This window comes from Salvelinus fontinalis, chromosome 29, assembly GCF_029448725.1.
Source record: "Salvelinus fontinalis isolate EN_2023a chromosome 29, ASM2944872v1, whole genome shotgun sequence".
NCBI lineage: Eukaryota > Metazoa > Chordata > Actinopteri > Salmoniformes > Salmonidae > Salvelinus > Salvelinus fontinalis.
The window spans coordinates 26,367,357-26,383,946 of NC_074693.1; the positions used below are offsets into that span (position 1 = coordinate 26,367,357).

The window sequence follows — 16,590 nt, forward strand, 5'->3', positions numbered from 1 at the left end:
TCTTGCCATAAGATTCCATTTTGATTGAACAAGTTATGACACCAAGGCAATAAACAACATACATTTGGATAATTTGTGTTGAAGCCACCTTTTACAGAAAGACTGGGAAATTATAATTGAAAGTTAAGCCAGAAATCAGTTTATTTTGGATGATTAAAATTTACTTACAAAACATTTATACACAGTAATTTCTCTTGACACATTTACAGATATAAAATAGTTTAAATAGAACATGTTCTCATGAGTAAGAATACAAATGGTCATGAAACTGTCAGTACACAATCAATTATTATTATTTTTTTTTTTAAATACTGTTCTGATGACCTCAAGGTTATGTGTGTTAAAAGCAATGTTTGTAAACATAATGTTGTAATTTACTCCACAAAACATTGTACGGAGACACTTATGTAATCTGCAAGGCTTTGCAACATGATGCTGTAACAAGCTTTGAGCCCTTTGGAACCATTAAAAATGGTTAAAGAACTGTAATAAAACAAGCAGGCCAAACAAAAATACCAACCACAAAACACAATAGAACGTATAATTAAGCAAGAAGGCCCGAGGGGGTGTGGTATATGTGCACGACAACGCGGAGTGCCTGGATACACCACTTAGCCATGGTATATTGGCAATATACCACAAACCCCCGAGGTGCCTTATTGCTATTATAAACTGGTTACCAACGTAATTAGAGCAGTTGCGTCATACCCATGGTATACAGTCTGATATACCATGAGTTTCAGCCAATCAGCATTCAGGGCTCCAACCACCCAGTTTATAATGTCTTACGAATTGAAAAGGATTAGCAAACCGCTATACACATGTACTTGAAAGTAAACAGTTCAACTGACAAAATAACATTGTAAAAGCTCAAAACAGAGAGAATGGAGAATGTCAAGCACAAACAATATTCATTGTTAATGGAATCATAACCTCTCTTTACAAAGTTGTTTTTAGAAACAATGACAGTCTGAAAATATCCCCACTTTCACTCACAGCTATTTGTAGTTTGTTTTCTAGCTCATTTTCCAATAAGACTGGACTGTCTTGACTTTAAAATCTTCATTTGATACCAATAACAGCGGATATCAATTGTAATTGATAATCTGTGGTGACAATTTCCACATCAAACAGGCATAGAATACAAATAACAGTTTCATACCCTTGAAGTGAGTAACTGAAAATGTAGACTGAGGCACATAGTTAAACAGCAAAAAGTTGATGTAAACAACACCACACAAAGTTTCTATAAACAGAACTTGACTGAGGCTGGTGGGCTTTTCAGTTCAAGTTATTACTACATTCAGTTAGACACTCATTAGAGTTAGCGATTAAAACCCAGGCCCTCTCTTTCAATGACACAATTATATACAAACAGTTATGTACACGATTATACATGGAACCAGTCAGGTGGGTAACATGTACCACAAGCTTAAGACCTTCGAACAGAAATGTAACCTGAAAGCCTTTTAATGCAACTCCAGAAATTATACTAGTTTCATGTATTGGAATCCCTTCTCTGCCTTTCACTAGTGTCAGTTTTGGGCTGAATATACTAATCCCCCCCCCCTTCAGTGTACCTTCCTACAGACATCTCTCTATTTGGTAGTTTGTATATCATCATGGTTCAAAAATAAGTTATTTCTCTCGTCACACAATCTCTACCTTTAAGCCTTTGAGTGCATCATTTTAAACCGAATAATTATTTGGGCAGCTCTTAAAATAAAAAACATTTTAACATACATAAATATATATATATATGTATCCAACAAAAATATACATGCATGTTTCTGTATAAATATTTAAACAAATTTATATAAATGATTGTTTAAAAGAATATTCAAAATTTGAACTTTTGGGTAAGGACTCTCTATAGTATAGACTCTATCTCTCTATAGTGCAGACAGTGAGTTCTGGGATTGTTTGACACTCTGCTTGGTATTGCCTGTCCTCAAAGAACACAAATAAAACCATAGTGATTGACCTACATGGCCAGGAGGACACGCAACACCACGTACCCTGTTGATGTGCTTACTGACTCACAGGGCAAAGACACAAGAGACCATATGTCATTTGGGGGAAAATGGCTGAATTGAGGCAGAAACAACCAGGCACTAGAATAACACGTTAAAGTGGAGACACTCTGTTTCCTTACCATTTGTACCACCTAAATGACATCATCATTGAGACAAAGAACCCTTTCAACATTTAGATATGCAGAAATGTGGCAAGTTCATGTTGACAGAGTATATACAGTGCATTCGGAAAGTATTCAGACCCCTTGACCTTCTCCACATTGTTACAGCCTTATTCTAAAATGGATTTAAAAATTTAAATATCCCCTCAATACCCCATAATGACAAAGCAAAAACAGGTTTAATAAAAAAAATACATATTCTAAAATTTAAAAGACTTATCACATTTACATAAGTATTCAGACCCTTTACTCAGTACTTTGTTGAAGCACCTTTGGCAGCGATTACAGCTTTGCGTCTTCTTGGGTATGACGCTACAAGCTTGGCACACCTGTATTTGGAGAGTTTCTCCCATTCTTCTCTGCAGATCCTCTCAAGTTTTGTCAGGTTGGATAGAGAGTGTCGCTGCACAGCTATTTTCAGGTCTCTCCAGAGACGTTTGATCGGGTTCAAGTCCGGGCTCTGGCTCGGCCACTCAAGGACATTCAGAGACCTGTCCCGAAGCGACTCCAGCGTTGTCTTGACTGTGTGCTTAGGGTCGTTGTTCTGTTGGAAGGTGAACCTTTGCCCCAGTCTGAAGTCCTGAGTGCTCTGGAGCAGGTTTTCATCAAGGATCTCCCTGTACTTTTCTCCCTTCATCTTTTCCTCGATCCTGACGAGTCTCCCAGTCCCTGCTGCTGAAGAACATCTTCACAGCATGCTGCTGCCACCACCATGTTCCACCGTAGGGATGATGCCAGGTTTCCTCCAGACATGACGCTTGGCTTTCAGGCCAAAGAGTTAAATCTTGGATTCATCAGACCAGAGAATCTTGTTTCTCATGGTCTGAGAGTCCTTAGGTGCCTTTAGGGAAACTTCATGTGCCTTTTACTGAGGAGTGGCTTCCGTCTGGCCATTCTACCATAAAGGCCTGATTGGTGGAGTGCTGCAGAGATGGTTGTCTTTCTGGAAGGCTCTCCCATCTCCACAGAGGAACTCTGGAGCTCTGTCGGAGTGACCATTGGGTTCTTGGTCACCTCCCTGTTCAAGGCCCTTCTCCCCCGATTGCTCAGTTTGGCCAGGCGGCCAGCTCTAGGAAGAGCCTTAGTGGTTCCAAACTTCTTCCACACTGTCAACTGTGGAACCTTATATAGACAGGTGTGTGCTTTTCCAAATCATGTCCATCAATTGAATTTACCACAGGTAGACTCCAATCAAGTTGTATAAACATCTCAACGATGATCAATGGAAACAGGATGCACCTGAGCTCAATTCCGAGTCTCATAGCAAAGGGTAAATAAGGTATTTTTTCTTTTATTATTTTTTTATAAATTTGCAAAAATTTCTAAAAACCTGTTTTTGCGTTTTCATTATCGTGTGTAGATTGATGAGGGAAAACATTAATTTAATCCATTTTAGAAGAAGAATAAGACAGAAAGTTAAGACTGTTGTGGCACAATTTCCAGACAGTTGAAAAAACCCAGATAAGAATGTGCTCCTGTTCAAGGCTTGCGTGGTATGTCGTTGGGGCAAATACCATCTACTCCACCACTATTCTCCTCTAAGACATCATTCCTTCCACCTCACTGTCATCCTCTGCCAGGTAGTTGGGGCTCTTTGATCGGAGGACTGGCTCAAATTTACCGCGGTTGGGTGTGGCCTCTGAGCTGTTCTTAATCCCGTAACCAAAGTAGATGATAAAACCTAGGAGAGAGAGGGAAGAAGGAAGAAAAACTGATTTAAACAGTGATAAACTACGGCATGCCAAAGGTGAACCTCACTGACACACTGTACTTGCGTTACACAAAGTTGTGTAACACAGATAGGCGCAAGAGGCAAATAAATAATAGGGGTGGCAATCTCACTAACCAATAGTCATCCACACTGCAAAGCGACACCACGTTGGCCCATCCAGCTGCATCATGAGGTAAATGTTGACAAAGATACTGACCAATGGCAACACTGGGAGTAGGGGTACCTAAAGGGATTCAAAATGTTTATTTTGTACATTAAACCACACACTGGACATATTCAAGTCTAACAACTACAAAATATTTTCTAATTCACTTTTATGCGAAGAGCTGATGAGGAAACCTTTAGTAAATGGAAACTGGTTTCTCAAGAAAATGTTTGTGAAATGAGTCCTGTGACTGAAAACTTCCATCATACCTTAAAGGTGAGTGACTGTCTGCTCGGGGGCTGTCTCCATATGATGACCACACACAGGAAGGAGAAGAAGGCCAGTATCGCACATATGGTGACCCACACTGGGTGGCCACTTACCACCTCTGCCCCACACACAGACAGTACTATGCACAGCAGGGTGAACACCACAGCTAAAGAGAGAAGAAAGATTGTTAACTTAGCATGTACAGTGGAATCTTATTAAATAATTTCAATGTATTCTCTCATTTGCATTATCAGACAGCTGCTTCCAGTATGCCAAACCTCTCAAAAAAGGCTAACTTAAATATAGCTTTAAACACCATCAACACTTCACCCTGTCAAAAGGGGGAGACTCACAGATGACAGCGGTAGTGATGTAGACGATGAGCCCGGAGGTCTTGGTTGGGACGTCACAGCTAGGCACCAGCAGCATCTTGAGGATGAACCGCTCCCTGAGGGGCCTGGTCTCCCCCTCACTCTCCTGGCCAAACTCATCCCCACTGTCCCCCTCTGCCATGGCTGCCCTCTGCAGACCCACCAGCTCCACCAGCTTCTCACTGGCACCACTAACACCCAGGGTGCCCGGTTGGTACCTGAGAACAAATACAGTTGAAGTCGGAAGTTTACATACACCTTTGCCAAATACATTTAAACTCAGTTTTTCACAATTCCTGACATTTAATACCAGTAAAAATTCCCTGTCTTAGGTCAGTTCGGATCACCACTTTATTTTAAGAATGTGAAATGTCAGAATAATATTAGAGAGAATTATTTATTTCATCTTTTATTTATTTCATCGTATTCCCAGTGGGTCAGAAGTTTACATACACTCAATTAGTATTTGGTAGCATTGGCTTTAAATTGTTTAACTTGGGTCAAACGTTTCATGTAGCCTTCCACAAGCTTCCCACAATAAGTTGAGTGAATTTTGGCCCATTCCTCCTGACCAAACTGAGTCAGATATGTTAGGCCGCCTTGCTCGCACACACTTTTTTAGTTCTGCTCACAAATTTTCTATGGGATTGAGGTCAGGGCTTTGTGATGGCCACTCCAATACCTTGACTTTGTCGTCCTTAAGCCATTTTTCCACAACCTGGGAAGTATGCTTGGGGTCATTGTCCATTTGGAAGACCCATTTGCGACCAAGCTTTAACTTCCTGACTGATGTCTTGAGATGTTGCTTCAATATATACGCATAATTTTCCTCCCTCATGATGCTATCTATTTTGTGAAGTGCACCAGTCCCTCCTGCAGCAAAGCACCCCCACAACATGATGCTGCCACCCCATGCTTCACGGTTGGGATGGTGTTCTTCAGCTTGCAAGCATCCCCCTTTTTCCTCCAAACATTACGATGGTCATTATGGCCAAACAGTTCTATTTTTGTTTCATCAGACCAGAGGACATTTCTCCAAAAAGTACAATCTTTGCTCCTATGTGCAGTTGCAAACCGTAGTCTGGATTTTTTTATGGCGGTTTTGGAGAGGTGGCTTCTTCCTTGCTGAGCGGCCTTTCAGGTTATGTCGATATAGGACTCGTTTTACTGTGGATATAGCTACTTTTGTACCTGTTTCCTCCAGCATCTTCACATGGTCCTTTGCTGTTGTTCTGGGATTGATTTGCACTTTTCGACCACAGTACGTTCATCTCTAGGAGACAGAACGCGTCTCCTTCCTTAGCGGTATGACGGCTGCGTGGTCCCATGATGTTTATACTTGCGTACCATTGTTTGTACAGATGAACGTGGTACCTTCAGATGTTTGGAAATTGCTCCCAAGGATGAACCAGACTTGTGGAGGCCTACACTTTTTTTTCTGAGGTCTTGGCTGATTTCTTTTGATTTTCCCATGTCAAGCAAAGAGGCACTGAGTTTGAAGGTAGGCCTGGAAATACATCCACAGGTACACCTCCAATTGAATCAAATTATGTCAATTAGCCTATCAGAAGCTTCTAAAGCCATTACATCATTTTTTTGAATTTTCCAAGCTGTTTAAAGGCACAGTCAACTTAGTATATGTAAACTTCTGACCCACTGGAACTGTGATAAAGTAAATTATAAGTGAAATAATGTCTGTAAACAATTGTTGGAAAAATTACTTGTGTCATGCACAAAGTAGATGTCCTAACCGACTTGCCAAAACTATAGTTTGTTAACAAAAAAATTGTGGAGTGGTTGAAAAATGAGTTTTAATGACTCCAACCTAAGTGTATGTAAACTTCCGACTTCAACTGTAGGTAGAATTCAGTCAACCCTTACTTTACTAGTTACGTTGAATGAGAACATTTTCAGTTACAGCAAAGAGTTGGATATTTGAGGAATCAAATGTGTTTGTGACTCTTAAAAAAAAAAAAGAAAAAAAAAAAAGGGTATTAGCTATAATCCTCTGTGCTAACCTGAGGATAAGCACGCACACAGCCACTAGTGTGTATGCCAGGAGAGTTCCTATCGACATCAGGTCCACCAGGGCTGCCAGATCAAACAGGAATGCCATCAGGGCTGCCGAAAGAAAGAATAGGTTTCAATTCTAAGCAGCATAAAGTAGCAGCTAAACAGTTGACAGAAAACAAAGTGTTGGTGCACAAAGGAGATACTTAGTAAAACATGAGCTAAGCTTACCTGCTACAATACCCGACACAATGGTGGCTAACAGGGGGGTCTTGGTTTTGATGTTCATCTTTGAGAGGAAACGGAAGAGCAGGCCGTCCTCAGCCATGGCATAGATTACACGGGGCATGGGGAACATTGAGCCCAGTAAACTGGACAGGGAAAAGAGAGAAAGACTCAGACAAAGTAGTCGCCATCACACAGAGGCCAGCCATGTCTCTGGACAGTCCACAAACACTGAATGACCCCGAAATAAGTTAACACATGAAACAAACACTTTTGGGTTTATATATTCCACATCATAATTTGTGTCTGTTCCTTTGCCTGCAAATAACCACAAACAAAAAAGGAATTGAAAGCACAGTATATGAAAATAAACATCTGTTCAAACCCAGAAATAAATATCTAACTAAAAATAGCCTGCCATCTGGGTGCCTTTCAACCTTTGATAGAAGTGCACACAAGGCCATGAGGAAGTCTCTATGGGAAACTGTCTGTCAGTCACCTGGTGGAGAGTGCACAGAGGGAGCCCACAGCCACGATGTAGCGGGCAGGGTCCCAGTGCACATACTTGAAGGCCTCTGGCAGCGGGCTCTCTTTGTTCAGCAAGTAGTAGGGCATCATGAGAGTGAGGGCTGCAGACACCCCGAAGTAGGCAAAGAAACAGATGAGCAGAGAAGCCACGATACCGATGGGGATGGAACGCATGGGGTTCTTGGCCTCTTCACCTGTGGAAAAAGATAAAGACGGTTTAGATTTGACAGTCGTCAACCACAGGTACATTTTACATTTACTTTTTAGCCATTAAGGGGACGCTCTTATCCAGAGAATACATGTTCATACTGGTCCCCCGTGGGAATCAAACCCACAACCCTGGCGTTGCAAGTGCCATGCTCTACCAGCTGAACCACACGGAACCAAAACATTAAGAACACCTGCTCTATCCATGACATAGACTGTCCAGGTGAAAGCTAAGAACCCTTATTGATGTCACTTCTTAAATCCACTTCAGTCTGTGTAGATGAAGGAGAGGAAACAGGTTAACAAAGTATTTTTAAGCCTTGAGACATTGATTGTGTATTTGTGCCATTCAAAGGGTGAATTGGCAAGACAAAAGATTTCATTGCCTTTGAACGGGGTATGATGGTCGGTGCCATGCGCACTAGTTTGTGTCTCAAGAACTGCATCACTGCTGGGGTTTACACAACAGTTTCCTGTGTGTATCAAGAATGGTCCACCACCCAAAGCACATCCAGCCAACTTGACACAACTGTGGGAAGCATTGGAGTCAACATGGGCCAGCATCCCTGTGGAACGCTTTCAACATCTTGTAGAGTCCATGCTCTGACGATTTGAGACTGTTCTGAGGCACGAGCAGGGGGTGCCGTGCCACTCAATATTACTAAAGTGTTCTTAATGTTGTGTGTAAATCATTGGTGTCAAGAGATGAGAGGAAATTGCCTACTTGTGGTTGCGATGCAGTCGAAACCCACAAAGGCGTAGAAGCAAGTTGCTGCACCGGAAAGGACTCCACTGAAGCCGAATGGAGCAAAACCCCCGTTGCCAAACTTCTCTTTAATGATCCTGGACAAAGAAAGAGCAGGGGACTGGTTATAATTATTATTTAATAAAGTTATTGAAGTAGCCTGGAAAATAAAGAAAAACGGCAAAGAGAAAGATAATAATTTCATATTGAGTCTTCAGGAAGAGAACTGGTATCCCTAATGGTTGATGTCTCTAAAGGAGTTAATATATTTTTTGTAAACAGACTCATATATTCAACTACTCCCTAGGGCTGATTTTAAAACACCATTCCTGCCTAATAAACCACTCCTCATGAGCTCTTCTGTCTGTCTGACAGCTGGTTGGTGACTCACTCTGTATCAGTGATGTTGGATGTGTTGACAAAGTACTCGACAGTGAGGTTCCAGTTAGTACGGTCTCCCTTCACCAGTCCTGAGATGATGACGAAGCCCAGCACCACCAGGTTGACCCCCGTGAAGATCTTGTTCACCAGGGCCGACTCACTCACGCCAAACGCCAGCAGGCCTGTGTGGGTGTTGGCAAAGTGTCAGGGCCACAGACGTGGGCAGCGACCAAGCACAGCCAGTCATAATGCTAAACTGAATGGGCACTCTTCGCATGCCCTAATGCAGGAATGAAGAGCCCTATCATTGTAGCTGTATTTTCGCTGAGGGTGTGTATAATGCTTTTAAATGTGTTCAGATATATATTAAACGAGAGCCTCACCAGTGAGCAGCAAGATCAGGATGAGGGCGAAGAGGTCTGGGTATTCAGCCAGAATCTTCCCAGGGACCTTGATGGACATGGAGGCTCTGAAGAAGTCTGAGATCTTCTGTTCAACCAGGTTGTCAAAGGTGGAGCTCCAGGCCCGAGCAACACTGGCTGTGCCTGAAAGAGGGAGAGAAGAGGAAGGGAGCGAGAGGAAGAGATTTATAATGACAGAAGTTGGAGTCACACTTTCAAGGGCCCTTCTGTCAAGAGGCAATCCTTCTAGAGGACCAATCTGCCTGTAAAACATCTTCAGCTCAAGTCCTCATCAGAATCTTAATTATTCAGCGACTCAGAATTGCTGATAATCTCAATTGACTGTCTTGGGTATTGCAGTAATATCCCTGCTTAGAGTAATGAGGAAAAATGAGAGATTTATCATTGCACCTCTCATATCCTGTTTAAACCTCAAACGTGTTTCTTGCAACTTTATAAGATACAAACAATTAAAACGTTCCCTCCCCCCATTTTGAATGACATCCCTTCTTAATCTCAAATCCCTAATTTTCTCTAACTCCCACTTCTGACTCACCTATGACATAGGAGAGGATGAGGTTCCAACCAGTGATGAAGGCCCAGATCTCCCCCACTGTCACATAGCTGTACATGTAGGCTGAACCAGTCTTTGGCACACGGGCACCAAACTCAGCATAACACAGACCAGCAAGGACGGAGGAGAGCGCTGCGATGAGGAAGCAGAGCACGATGGCTGGGCCGGCCTTCTCCCTGGCCACCTCTCCAGCCAGCAAATAGACGCCGGCCCCCAGAGTGGAGCCCACCCCCAGGGCTATCAGGTCCAGTGTGCTCAGGCAGCGGGCGAAGTGACTCTCTTCCTGGTTACAGTCCAGCGCTCGCCGCCTGAGCAGCATCTTACCAAAGGAAGCTAGCTTCTTAGCCATGGTAGGACAGGAGGTCACCAAGTCAAGAGGAGATGAAGGATCTTCTTACAACCGGCTGGGGAAGAGGAGAAATAAATAAAATACGCTGCATTCTAAAAGTATTCAGACCCGTCGACTTTTTCCAACTTCTTTTTACATTACAGCCTTATTCTAAAATTGATTAAATTGTTTTGTTTCCCCTCATCAATCCACACACAAACAAAATACCCCATAATGACGAAGCAAAAACAGGTTATTAGAATGTTTTACAAATGTATTCAAAATAAAAAACTTAAATCATATTTACATTAATATTCAGACCCTTTTTCTTAACCTTTATTTAACTAGGCAAGTCAGTTAAGAACAAATTCTTATTTCCAATGACAGCCTTGTTCAGGGGCAGAACGACAGATTCTTACCTTGTCAGCTCGGGGATTCGATCTTGCAACCTTCCGGTTACAAGTCCAACGCTCTAACCACTAGGCTACCAGCCGCCCCATGAGACTTGAAATTGAGCTCAGGTTCATCCTGTTTCCATTGATCATCCTTGAGATGTTTCAATCAGTTGATTGGAATCCAACTGTGCTAAATTCAATTGATTGGTCATGATTTGGAAAGGCACACACCTGTCTATATAAAAGGTCCCACAGTTGACAGTGCATGTCAGAGCAAAAAACAAAGCCATGAGGTCGAAGGAATGGTCCTTAGATCTCAGACAGGATTGTGTCGAGGCACAGATCTGGAGAAGGGTACCAAAACATTTCTGCAGCATTGAAGGTCCCCAAGAACACAGTGGCCTCCATCATTTGTAAATGGGAGAAGTTTGGAACCACCAAGACTCTTCCTAGAACTGGCCGTCCGGCCAAACTGTGCAATCTGGGGAAAAGGGCCTCAGTCAGGAAGGTGACCAAGAACCTGATAGTCAATCTGTCATAGCTCCAGAGTTCCTCTGTGGAGATGGGAGAACCTTCCAGAAGGACAACCATCTCTGCAGCACTCCACCAATCAGGCCTTTATGCAATTGGCCAGACGGAAGCCACTCCTCAGTAAAAGGCACATGACAGCCCACTTGGAGTTTGCCAAAAAGGCACCTAAAAGGACTCTCAGACCATGAGAAACAAGATTCTCTGGTCTGATGAAACCAAGATTTAACTCTTTGGCCTGAATACCAAGCGTCACGTCTGGAGGAAACCTGGCACCATCCCTATGGTGAAGCATGGGTGGCAGCAGTATGCTGTGGGGACGTTTTTCAGCGGCAGGGACTGGGAGTCTAGTCAGGACCGAGGGAAAGATGAACGGAAGAAAGTACAGAGAGACCCTTGATGAAAACCTGCTCTAGAGCGCTCAGGACCTCAGACTAGGGCGAAGGTTAACCTTCCAACAGGACAACGACCTTAAGTACACAGCCAAGACAACGCAGCAGTGGCTTCGGGACAAGTCTCTGAATGTCCTTGAGTGGCCCAGCCAGAGCCCGGACTTGAACCCGATCGAACTTCTATGCAGAGACCTGAAAATAGCTGTGCAGCAACGCTCCCCATCCAACCTGATAGAGCTTGAGACGATCTGCAGAGAAGAATGGGAGAAACTCCCCAAATACAGTTGTGCCAAGCTTGTATCATCATACCCAAGAAGACAGCTCTCTCACACACACACACACACAACAGGAGTGATTTGAAGGACAAGCCCAGACACTGAAGTGTTTATCACGGCCCACTCTTGAATGCAGAACTGCTTTAACTCAGTGACATTTGTGGGTTTTCCAGCATGAACTGCTCAAGTCCTGTTACAACTTATTAAATTGGGATTAGGTCTGGACTTTGACTAGGCCATTCCAAAACTTCCCATTTGTTGCTTGAAAACGAGCAGTTCATGCTTGAAAACTCATACATGTCGCTGAGTTAAAGCAGTTCTGCATGTAAGAGTGGGCCAAAATTCCTCCACAGCGATGTGAGAGACTGATCAATAACCACAGGAAGCGTTTGGTTGGAGTCATTGTAGCTAAATGTGGCACAACCAGTTATTGAGTGTAAGGGTGCAATTACTTTTTCACACAGGGGCATTAATATTTCAGATCTAATCAAAATAAAAGATAGTCAGGGAGAATACATTTTTTTTTTAAATGAATTTAGCATTTTGTTATGTTTGAGCAAAAAAAATAAGAACATTATCCATGACAAAGTGCATAGAATTGCAGGAAACTAGCTTTAAAACTGCAACAACAAAAAATCTCAGCTCCATGGCAGAATATGTAGAATCGCAGGAAATTCGATTCAAGACTGCAAAAAAAAGAAAAGGAATTGGCCTAAAAATGCTAAAATGTCAAATTTTGCCACGACAACGGCCGAACAAGCTCATTGGCACGCCCCCCTACCACGACAACCATCTAAGGCCCTTTTTGATCCAGAAAAAAACCTGATTGGTACAGATCTGTACCTGGGAACAGAGCTCATTAGAATAAAAGCCAGTGTGTAGAATAATATCCAAACATGCAAAGGAGGATATTACATTTTTCTACCTTTGTGTACCTGTTCAGGATACATCACCATGAAGAGAATGACATAAATAATTATGCATTTCTATACAGAACAGGGACCCATGATGTCATTCTGTTACCAGGTGTTTATCTACTTCACTTAGTAGTTCAATAACAAAAATAGATTATTTTCAAACTCAAGGTGTCATGTTGTAGCTGACACATTTGAATCTTAATTCGGGGCAGGTATTCAACTGAGTTTTTGGAAAACGTGGTCACATAAAAAAGTTGAAGGAGATAAAAAATATATATATGTTTCCCAATTTTACATCTGCACTGATCTTTAATTAAATGTATTTTTGAAAAATGTTCAGTGGGAACTGTTAAAAGTAGTCATTGTGCTTAGTGTTGTATGGTTTGTTTAACTTTGCAATCAATTGTTTTTGTTTGGCATACTTTTAAAGCGAAAAATAGGAGATTCAGCGTCATTCTGTTAACGTGTAAAACCCCATTCTCTCTACAGATCTCAACCTAACACTAGGATAACTTGCTTCTAAAGGCAGGCTGGCTGAATAGTGAATAATGGCAGGCAGCCATTTAGGCATAGACAGTGACAGCTCTGTCCCGACCTCTGGCTGGTGGTCCGTCACGGGAAGAAAACCATGCAGTAGTGTTGACCAGTACCCTGACCTTGGCAGAGACCATAGTGAATCTGAAAGACTAGTAGCTAAGGGAGAGATTTAAGAACCCCATTCATTTGCAGCCAGAAGAAAAACTAAAATAGGAGAACAAAGAAAAGAAATAAGAAAAGAGAAGAGGGAGAAAGGGGGGCAAATAGGAGGAATGGCAGCGACGTTGGCAAAGAAAGCATGGGAGAGAGAGACAGGGGAATGGAAAAACCTGATGAAGGGCCTATGACTTGACACACCAGACCGATTTAAATTTTAAAGAAGCATAAGAAAAATAGAATCACCACATCCAACGGTGCCCAAAACAGCTATCATTAAACAGGAAGGAATAGCCTAGCTGTCTAAGCCCACTGTTAGGGCGCCATGGTTGGACATAATAAAGCTCTCCTGTCTGGCGATGGCTTCGAGTTCGAGTTGAAGGGTTGATCCTTGGCACACACACACACCGGAGAGGCCATGCAAGTTTAATCAGGTCGAGTCTGGGAAACACACCTTATCAGGAGGAAGAGCATCTATGTCAACTCTGTTTGGCTGACAAAAGATAACACCTACAGGGAACACAGACTACACAGGTGACTGCATAGCATACACCCATTCATATCTCAGGCCCTTGTTCTCAATCTGTAGTGTACACACTATAGGCTATGAGTTCAACAAGTAGGCATAACTCAGTCACCAGTTACTACACACACAGCACTTACCATTTTCTAACCATTTGAACAGTAACATATTGCTGACTTTAGGCTGACAATAGGGATACAGTCAATGGGATTGCAAGGTCTGCTTGTCTGCGTGTGTCAATCTACTAGAATCAGTAGGCTGACATACTAGCCAGGAGAAGTTGAGCCAGCCAGTCTCTGCAATCACAACTAGGCCTAAATCAAGCATAGAGTTGGCCTTTCTCCTCCATTAAGAGGATAATCGGCAACGTTACGTAAGCCTTCTAACCTTCTTGGAAATAATTTGCCATGACTATGGGCTCTATTCAAGCTGATTCCGTGATAGAAATGTAAAGGTAATTTCCCATTGAGCCGACATATGCAGCGTTTACCGTGAATGAGGTCTCTGCTAAAGCGGGAACATTGCTTTTAAATCTCAATCACGCTGTATAGCTGAACTTACACGATGCGGATTGAATAGAGCACTGTTTGTGTAGCCTAGAAAGAGTATGGCGTAGTGTGTGGGCTAAACTAACCAAAGTCTTAGCAATAGGTTGTGGGAGCTGAAGTAATGAGTCGTTCTGGTCATGTATAAGCAGTTGTATTCTAAATACAATTGTAAAAGATAGAAGAACCATTGTAAAAATAATTTATGACAGAAAATCTGGCCTAGGTGCCAGGGCATTTCCGAATTCAACAACGCTACATTGTTGTCTTGCCATGGCTACAACAAGTTGTTCCATGCTCACAGAGTTTGAGTAAATAAAGAAAAATAACAGTTCTACAGTTCATGATTCAATTCAAACAGTTCAAGTTAACAGGCCACTTTCAGAAGACCAAGCATCATATGACTATGGAATCATTGCCAATGTTTATTAAGGAATGCGGCAGGGCATAATGCTCAATTTGCAGGTCCTGGAATCCAGGACGGGTGTTTCCATGGTTACCTCACTTCACCTCATCTGAAATGACACCAGTTGGTGCACACTGCATTTGCTATTCATCAGATCCTTTCCTCCAAAAGGGCAATCTAATTATGGGCCATGATGACAACAGAGCATCAGCAGCCAGCTTTCTTTTTATTAACGTGCCCATGTCTCCACAATAATGCAATTCACCAAAAGGCTGAAAGATCTTCTGGAGTGCCCATTCTATACATGGACTCGTATAGTAGGCTTATGCAATTCATTTGATCACTTCCAAGTGAGCTGTTTACCTCATCACCCTACCAACACCACACACTATCCTCTCAGCCCGGGAGCACTCACAGGTCTCAAGCAGATGAAACTTACTCAGCCTGGGAATCTCTCCATGGAGTGACACTCCTTCAGCAGTGCCCTTCACACTTGTCTTTCCAGTCACAGTAAATGGCTAAAACACGCAAACATTACTTGGACTCCCAACAGAAGGTAGGTGTGATTGGTGGTTAGGTTTCTTGGCTGAAAAAAATATATATAAAAATACCCTACAGAAATAGGGACACCGGGAAAAGACATGCTTCAGCAGGTAAATTTGAACATAGTTACGCAAACCATTAACATAGAGCCAAGCATTCCACAATAGAAACTGTCAGTACTACGTTTGCAGATTAAGCAGCAATAGGATATCCAAGGCTATATTTGGTTTAAACATTGTAGTTGGAGGTACATTATTACCTAGTTAGACAAGATTAATACATTCAAGAGTGAAAGGGCTACAGGCTTGCAAAGAGCAATGCAGAGGTCAGTGTTTTGACAAGGAACAAAGTAAACAGCCATCCACCGGATTCCAGGGGTACAGGTGGCTAGAAAGGTCCAATACAGAATGAATGGTCGACACTCAAATATTAATCTAGCTAACTTCATAAAACAACGACAGAGTCCAATTTACGTTTGGGTTCAACTAGCTATTGCTGACGATGTGAGTCATTGCACGCGAGTCTTGTAGCCTGGCACAAATCGTAGTCGCGCGTGGATTGTGGTTGCCATGCTGGGCATCGCGAAAATGTCCAGCAGACCAACCAACAACTGCCACATTCGTTCCAGCTACTGCTAATCACTATACATCTCCCTATCTTGAATTTCAGAGTTCATTGATTCCTATCGGTGAGCGGTCGCATTTGGTTCACTCTTGGAACACATAGCTAGCAAATTCAATTTACATTCGATGCCTTTGGTAAATAACTTATAGCTACATACCTGAGGAATTGATGGGCACAGAAATAAATTCTGCGATCAGATGGAACATCTGTCTTTACAGTCCGAAAAAGGTGTAACTGTAGAATATGACTACTCTAAATGGCACAACCAATGTATTTTGTTTGGCTAAAAGTGTAAACATCCCGCCTCTACTCAACTCTCATTGGTTGTCATCATCTGGGGAAATAGCAAGATTAATGAGATTTGTTAGACGTCATTGGAATGTAAGCAACGTCAATACCTTTTAATTACAAAGGTAACATTTCCACATGGAACTAATGTATTAAATTCCTTAAAATTATGTGAGTAATTTAATTTTAATAGAACGGACGTCTATGTATCTACTACAGTGTAGTAGTAGATTCAATTCCTTTTTTACGTCACTATTACACCAGGTATGGTTATTTCCATCTGGTCGCTTTCTTGCCTTGTCCTCTTCTTGACCACTGGTTTGAAAGATAACTGAGGAAAGCAATTT

General features: G+C 42.3%; 1 protein-coding gene across 1 annotated transcript; it reads right to left on the reverse strand.

Moving 5' to 3' along the window:
* Positions 1-116: 116 nt before the first annotated feature.
* Positions 117-16,306, reverse strand: LOC129827725 (cationic amino acid transporter 3-like). The gene is made up of 12 exons (XM_055888826.1): positions 16,113-16,306; positions 9,769-10,190; positions 9,195-9,356; positions 8,822-8,993; positions 8,410-8,528; positions 7,450-7,672; positions 6,957-7,096; positions 6,734-6,836; positions 4,698-4,933; positions 4,344-4,510; positions 4,044-4,152; positions 117-3,878 (listed from the first exon to the last, which is right to left on the reverse strand). The coding sequence occupies exons 2-12, from the start codon at positions 10,133-10,135 to the stop codon at positions 3,736-3,738; spliced, it is 1,941 nt and encodes a 646-aa protein (XP_055744801.1). The 5' UTR covers positions 10,136-10,190; positions 16,113-16,306; the 3' UTR covers positions 117-3,735.
* Between the last annotated feature and the right edge of the window lie 284 nt (positions 16,307-16,590).

What these genes read in the sequence shown, in the direction of transcription:
- LOC129827725 (XM_055888826.1), bottom strand. Translation starts at nt 10,135, where the DNA reads ATGGCTAAGAAGCTAGCTTCCTTTGGTAAGATGCTGCTCAGGCGGCGA. An exon ending in CCTGATCTTGCTGCTCACTG is followed by an intron (nt 8,994 to 9,194) that starts GTGAGGCTCTCG and finishes ACACCCACACAG; the next exon opens with GCCTGCTGGCGTTTGGCGTG. An exon ending in TGCAGTGTGGATGACTATTG is followed by an intron (nt 3,879 to 4,043) that starts GTTAGTGAGATT and finishes TCTCTCTCCTAG; the next exon opens with GTTTTATCATCTACTTTGGT.